The 7468-nt window shown below is 54.7% G+C and overlaps 1 protein-coding gene across 2 annotated transcripts in view; it reads left to right on the top strand.

Moving 5' to 3' along the window:
- PTPA (protein phosphatase 2 phosphatase activator) overlaps positions 1-7468 on the top strand; it is a 23196-nt gene that overhangs the window by 14944 nt on the left and 784 nt on the right. For both annotated transcript variants that reach the window (XM_035890351.1, XM_009634556.2), the window contains exon 8: positions 2132-2239. In XM_035890351.1, coding sequence (XP_035746244.1) covers positions 2132-2239 — 108 coding nt within the window. The remainder of the gene's footprint in view (positions 1-2131; positions 2240-7468) is intronic.

Genomic DNA, 7468 nt, shown 5'->3' with positions numbered 1-7468 from the left:
TGGAGGTTTGGGAAGGGAGGGCTCGGGTTTCGGCTAGAAGGGAAGGAGCTGACAGGAAAGCACGGCCTCAGCCGTCCCCCTCCCCCCGGCACTGACAGAGGAACCATTTACAAAAGGCCGATTCTCTTGGGAACCGAGAGGCAGGAACGCCGCGTCTGTGAGTAATTTCCTGCTCAATATGGCTGCTCTGACTCACTCCGTTCCCCTGGGGTCACTGCGGGACTGCAGCGCACTCGCCGCCTCTCGCTCTCTCCACCCCCCCCAGCTCTCCCTCTTTGGCCTTTGTGGCTGGAAGGAGATGATTTTTTTTGTTGCCCCCTCGTCCCCCTTATTTTTCCCTCCCTAGTTTGAAACCGTAGCCAAGCTGTCCCTCGCCAGGTGCCCTGGGTGAGCAGGGCCGCGGTGGTGGCTGTGCCAGGCTTGCACAGCCCCAGGCATGAGCACGGGGCCGGCCAGCCGCGCTTGCCACCTCCGCGCTCTCCAGCGCGCTCGCTCTGGCTTAGGAAGGGGGGAGAAGCAAAGTGCGGTGGTGGCTGATGCAAGCTGTGCCCCTGCGAAGGGCGGCGATGCTGGAGGAAGGTTTGGCGTCAGAACGCATGCATCCAAGTCTCCCGTACTGGGGGGATGCTTTGAGCAAACCGCCTGGCACTGAGCTCCCCGGCAGCCTTTAACTCGGGTGCCTGCCGGTGCCAAATCCTTGTGTTTAATAACGCACCGGCTCTGTCGGGTAGCGTCGTGCTTTGTGTATCTGTGCGTTTCATCTTGTATCTGCAAGGAAAGCGCGCATGGCAGAGGGGAATGGGAACAGCTGAGTGGCTCATCCGTCATCCCCCAGCTTACGAGAACCGCCGAGGGGAATCGGGGATGCGTCTGCGCTCTCCCGGCAGTGGGCAAAACTACAGATCCTCTTCCCCTGGTGCTCCAGCCCCGAGGTCAGGGGGTTTGAAACAGGGTCCTCCAAGCAGTGGGGCTTTTTGGGTTCCCCTTTCCCTCTCTCCCTCTTTCTCCGCTGCAGGCTGGTGCCACACAGACCTTGCAGAAGGGCAGCAGCAATTTCCCAAAGCAGATTGCTCGGCCTTGCTTGCTTTTACAGCAGGCAGAGAGGTGGTTTTGGAGGCTCTTTTCCCACCCTTGCTCCAGGCCTGTGCGTGCGTGGAGGGAAGGGCTTAGTTGTTCAAGCCCCGAGTTGAGAACAAGAGTCCAAGAGATTCCTCTCTCCCCACGCTCCTTTTTAGCGTGAGCTTCGGCCTTGTGGTTTCTGATGTCATGGGAACTTCGCTCAGTCAGAGTGGCTGCGTTGTATTTCTTTTTCTCCCTGAGGGTCTGTTTTTGTTCATAGAGGAGAAGGAGAGACAGCTACCCAGGGAATCTACATGCAACTGTCCCTGATCACAGCTTCCCCCTTGCCCTCCCTCCTCCAAACCCTTCGCCCTGGGAGGAGAAACACTGGAGTATTAAAAAAAAAACAAATAAAAAAAAAAAATTTAAAGCATCTGCTGCAAGCTAGCAACTCACAGCTCTGGAGCTGGTTTGGAGAGCGGGACTGGAGTGTGTTCCCTCTGCTCCTGCCTCCCCCCAGAGCCCTCCTCTGCTAGAGGCAGGTGTGGAGTGGACTGCGGACACCAGAGCTGCTGCCAACCTGCACTGCCCTCGGTATTCAGGGAAGGCAGCGGCGGTTGTCGCTGCTGCTTGTTGTTGATCTGAATGGGGAATGAGTCATTTTCTTGGAAAGCCCAGCAGTGCTGCACTGGGAGGTTTCTGGGTAGAATAGGAACAGCGTTGAGCCAAGCTCTACTGGGGGGGGAGAACGGGACTTACGTGGGGCTCTTTTAATGCAGTCATTAAAAGGGAGGTGTGTAGAGGGAGATCTGATTAGGAAAGCGTAGCAGGAAAAGGCTTAATTTTATTGGGGAAGGGGGAGCTGGATTGCCACGGCTTCATGGGATGTGGCCGCAGCGGGAGGGAGCACAGAGGGAGGGAGGGAGGGAAGGCGCAGTGAGGTGGCTAGTGCGTGGGTCACAGGGCTTGGTGGGAATGTTTGCTTGGAGAGAGTGTGAGCGTGAGTCACTGCTGGTGCATGAGCTTCCTGGCTGGCCCGGCTCCCTCAGCCCTGCTCGTGGGTCTCTTTCAGATGAAGACAGGCCCCTTTGCTGAGCACTCCAACCAGCTCTGGAACATCAGTGCCGTGCCCTCCTGGTCCAAGGTCAACCAGGGCCTCATCCGCATGTACAAGGCAGAGGTGAGCACCCCATGGGCAGGGGGAGGCTGCTTGGCCACACGCCTCCTCCCTCCGATTTTGCTGTGAGTCAGCTCGTCTCCTCTGCTGCTCCTTGGGTGGGGGCCCTGTGCTGAATGTGGCTTGGGAGCCCTGGGCAGTTCAGGTGCTGCTGGCTAGAAGGAGCCTCCTGCCTGCCTAGTGTGCCCCAAAACCAATCCCAAAATGGCCATTCCTTGCAGATGTGACTTTTGCCATTAGTGCAAGTTGTAGGTCTCCAAATTAGTGCTGATATCTCAACCTGCTTGTCCTTCTGGTCCCTGCACTGCTATTTTACCGGCTGGAGGAGACCTGGTTTAAGTTATCCTATGTTTCAAGATCCCCAGAACAGGCTGAATGCTTCCTACTGATACCTCCTTGCTACAAGTCCTGTCCGTGCAGTGTGCCGGACCGGCGAGGCCACAGCTACCTCCCTGGCTTGGCAGCCCTCCACCCGCTGGGGCTCTGCTGGCGCTGCCCCAGCAGGCTTTCCTGGCGAACCCTGACCTGGGGAACCGGGCAGATTTGGCTCTCTCTTATCTCTCCTTCCTGCTCAAGCTAACCCTGAGCTTGAGGAAGCAGGACAGGAACCACCACATCTGGGCCTCCGGAGGGAACGGCCAACAGGCGGCATCTCTTGCTGGGAAGGATGGGACTGTGCTGGCTCTGCAGGGAGTCACAGTTGGAGGAGCAGGGCTGGCTTGATGCAGCTCCCTGGTGATCCTGGAGAGACTGGTGGGGCCTGAAGGAGTTAATCCAAGACCCTGTGGTCTCTGCTGTGCTCCTGTTGCTGGGACATATGGCAGAGGCTCAGCAGCAGGCAGCTCTGCTCAGGCCCAGCGCACAAAGGGGTTAACTGTGCCGAACTCGCAGCGCTCCCTCCCCCAGCCTTTCCTCTGCACTGCACATCCTGTGTTTAGGTTCCAGGCCACATACCTCTCTAATCTGCGAGGTGTCACTCCCAGGCCCGCTGGCTCCTTCCGCCCCCCAGCTCAGCTTTCTTCCCGGCCTCCAAGAGGAGAAGCAAGGCTGGGGGTCGACCCCCTCCAATGGCTGCTCCTCCAAGGGGTGCCTCTGGGCTGCCCCTTCGGGACTGCCCTTGTGGAGGCTGGAGATGCTGGCTGCTGGGAAACCCTGGGCTGGAGGCTCTGGTGTGAGAACTGTGGGGCTGGAAGGAAGACCGCAGCACTGGGAGCACTGTTAAAATGAAACATGGGTCCCCTAAAACCTAGAGCTGGAGTGTGCTCTGCTGCTGCCTTTAAGAGCCCTGCCTTGGTCCTTCCTTTTCTTTGGATCAGTTCCTTTTCACACTGTTCGGGTACTCCCCTGCTGTCCTATGTGCCCCATGCTGTTCAGGTACTCCTGCCTGGTGCCCCACATGCCCTGTGCCATATGGTTGCTCCTACCTTGTGCACCACATACGTGGCTGGAGGAGGTTGGCAGTGATATGTCCACAGATGTCACAGGGCCACTGTGTGCTGGCAGATCTACGTGGCCTGCTGGGGACAGCGCAGCTTGGGGATCCTCTAGAAACTGGGAGATTCTTTGGCTCTTTTAGGTGCACCCAAGACATGGTCTTTTCTGGAGGCTTCGATCTATTTTGAATAGCAGATGACATTCTGCGTAGAAATGCCAGATCCAGTACTGGTGGGTTTCTAGAAATATCTAGAGATGGAGCTGTGTCAGGGGGAGAATGCAAAAGCTGCTAGGAAGAGTAATGACACAAATTTAGGCTAAGGTGTAGAAAACATTGAGTCAACCAAAGCGCTTTAAATTTAGGTTTTTTCCTCAAAGAACATTTGTAGATCTTAAAGCACTGTTCCTAAGCACATGGTCCTCATGCAGCAATGTCCTCTCCTGGCACAGCACAGTGCCGGTGTTCACCTGGATGGGTGGAGGAGAGGGGAGACTCCTGCTGAGAAGTCCTTATTGGTTCTTTATATCTGCTCTGGGGAGTCTCCCACCCCGCTGCTGGCTCAGCTGGTTCCTGCCTGGCTTGGGCGATGAGGAGCATCAACATGGCAGCATGGTTGGATAGAGCTCTCAGTTACGGTGTGCTTGGCCATGCAGCTTTTACCAACATTTGCAACTAGAGGCTCTCTTTGATTTTGTGGGGAGGACACAATATTCAGGAATCGCTGAGGCTTCATCCTTTGAAAACTGAATCCTTCTGGGTGTTTCAGGCTAGGCACCCACCATCACCCTTGACGATCTTGTTCGTTTGCTTCTGGCTCCTGGAGCAAGTTTCTGCCTGATGTTCCCAGATGCATTGCCTTCACCCTTGTGGTCTTTCTCCAATTAGCCACTGCCACCATTTGCAGTAGTGAGCCAACAGCCCCCAAGTGGATCTTCAGGCAGCTTCTATGGCAGAGCTCAGGGTCTGTGACAGTAAAGAGAGGGAAGGTTTGGGGTTGTGGTGTTGCTTTCTGTCTGACTGACTAAGGTGAGAGCAAGATTTCCTCCCCTGCTTTCTCCCTGCCCCTCTGATCACCCACTGCAATTAGATCAGGTAAATCAGACACACTGATGGAGGCTCCAGCTCCTTAGCACATCAGAGGTGGCTGGGAAGTGCTCATTGCCGGGCACTGCTGACCATGAGCGGGTTTTGAGTGGAGGCAGCAGGAGGGCAAAGGGCTCGCTTGCTAGAAGCAGGCCAGGAGAGATCAAATGCTCATTTGCAACCTGCTCTCACTTGGCAGGAGCGGGGCAGTCCCCAGACCTGGTTCATTTAAAAGCACTCTGGGTGCTTTGTCTCAGCTTTGTCCCTTCTATGGGATGACTTCAACAGCTGACAGAAAGCTCAGGTGCGTCCATGTGGCTGGGAGCTCTAGTCTGGATCCAGGCACTCCAGGGTGCTTGCTGCAGTGTCTGTGAATGGGAAGTAGACTGAAGACAATGTGTCTTCAGCTCTGTGTGTTTATGAAATCTCAAATGTGTCTATTTATAATATCAATATAACGGGTGAAGATATGTTTGCTTGGAAGTGCAAGGGCTTTTCTTATTCTCTCCATCAAAGGCAAGTGAAGAAGTCGACAGAATAGAGTGTGGTTAAAGTAGCAGCCTTAATGTTTTTCCCCTGAGCCTGCTTTTGAGTCTCCTGACCTTTCCTTCACTGCTGCAGTCAGTTGGGAAATACTTTCCATTGTAACTAATCTAGTCCCAGTTCCATCTTTAACAGTTGGACCTGAAGAGTGTTTCTACTCCCCAGTTGAGTCCCGAGTGCGATCAAGATGACGGCAAGAAGAAAATAAGCCTGTCCCCTCCATTGAGCTAGTGTTGGCTGAGTTTCACCCCCAGGTGCTACAAGGGGGTCCTGTTTCTTGGCATCTCTAATAATGCAGTAAATTTGTGCTAGTCCTGCTGGAGAGAGAAGCTTCTCTGCTTGTCTCTTCTTGGGCTGTCAATGCGTTAAGTGGATTGGATACCCATTCTTCCCACTGGTGGTAAAGTCTCTTCATCCAGAGCCCAAACCAGTCTGGTCTTCCGTGGGACTCTGGGACCTAGTTGGGATGACATTTCTAGCTGTTGACATCTTCAATATTCATTTATCTCTGTTCTTCTCTCATATCACTGCTGTCCAGCACTGCTTCCTCTGAGGGTTTGTCTAAGTGGTTGTACTAGGAGATGGCAGCAGCTCTGAGCATCCCACACATTAGGAAGCTTTGAAGGTGATGTGCCCTGATGGTTGCAGGACTTCTTTCTCCTTGGTGCCTTGCTGTGGAGGCTTGTAGTCTTCTGGAGGTTTCATGGCTATTATTCCCCAGGAGTGGATACAGCCATGCTGTTCTTTTACCACCTCCAAACTTCCTTTGCCTCCAGTGTGCTTGCAAGCAGTTCAGTTGTGCTGGAACCAATTGACTGGCTACCATAGGCCTGGGCTTCTGAGCACAAATCCTTCTGCTTGCCCATGACAACAGCATGAGGGCAGGCTGCCTGCCTCTGCCTGTGCCTTGCCTTGGGGTGAAGAGCTGTCTGCAGCACACTGCTTCCTCCCCGTCCCCAGAGCTGGGATCTCCCCTGCTGCAGCAGGTTCACCTTGGCCTTGTGGAGGATGTGGCACTACTTCCTATGGAAAGGATGGCTGTAACTACGACACGGCTCTTGCCTCCCTTTGGTAGGAAGGAACTGTGCTTCGAAGAAATGCCTGGAGGAACAAGCCATGCATCTTGTCCCCAAAATCTGCCTGGGAGGCTGCTGTAGCCGATGTGGCCTTGACACCCTCCTGCTGCTGGGTCTGCAGGTTGTGGGGAGCTGGGTGCCTGCCTAATGCAGCATCCCATCCACCCTGGCTCTGAGCAGATGCTGTTTGTGCCAAGGAATTGCTGTGACTCGATGTACTCCTGTTGGTTGGTAGCTGCTGTGCTTTGGTTGTACGTAGTTCACATCTCTTGGAGGATAAGACTTCCATCAGTAGAACCATGCCCCAGCATGGGGTACAGGGGAAAGACTCTCCTCCCAAGACACGGGCCACTTGGGTTTCTTTTCTGCTCTTCATGTCATGCTGTGTAGGGAGGGAAGAACTTGCCCCTCTGCCTGCAGCGAGGAGGTGGCCACCATCTCACTAGCCATGCCTCCAGGCGCCCTGGTAGCTGAGTCCGCATTGCAGCACAGTGAGGTGGTCTATACCCTTTGTTCAGCACAACCTCTCACAGCTAACGTGGGTGATGCAGCTCCTGCGTTGGTGTACACGTACTGCTGAGGTTTGTCTCTCTGGAGGTGAGTCTGCTCTGTGAGTTTTGGGCAGTCTGAGTCTGCAATGACTCAAAAAACCAGAGCTCTTAGTGGCTCTGCCAGGCAAATGCTGGCAAACTTTGACGTGGTTATTGGCCACAGTCACTGGCCTTCCTGCCCTGGTAGGGTGCTGAGCAGAAGGGGCTGTGCCCTTTGCAGCCCAGCTCTCCCTGCACAGAGCCTGGTCTTAGCTGGATGATGCAGCTCTGAGCTAAGCTGCCTCATAGTGGACGTGTATGACTGATCTGTGATCCATGCTTCTTCTACCCTTACTTTTTGATGGGGGGTGGGAATTTCAGGGGCAAGGGGTCATTGGGAATAGGATCATGTCTTAAACTATGGCAGCAAAATTGCTGGTGCTTGTCTACTGAAGACCTGAGAATCCAGAATGCAGTTTGGGCAGTGCCTTGCAGCCGCAGGATGGGGCCTTGAATCTGGAGCACGGGCACCATCCTGGGGAGGGGGAGCCTCTTCCCTAGGGAG

This window comes from Egretta garzetta, unplaced genomic scaffold, assembly GCF_000687185.1.
Source record: "Egretta garzetta isolate BGI_Z169 unplaced genomic scaffold, ASM68718v1 scaffold190, whole genome shotgun sequence".
Classification (NCBI taxonomy): Eukaryota; Metazoa; Chordata; class Aves; order Pelecaniformes; family Ardeidae; genus Egretta; species Egretta garzetta.
The sequence above is the reverse complement of the archived record's forward strand: the minus strand, read 5'-3'. Positions and strand labels throughout refer to the sequence as shown.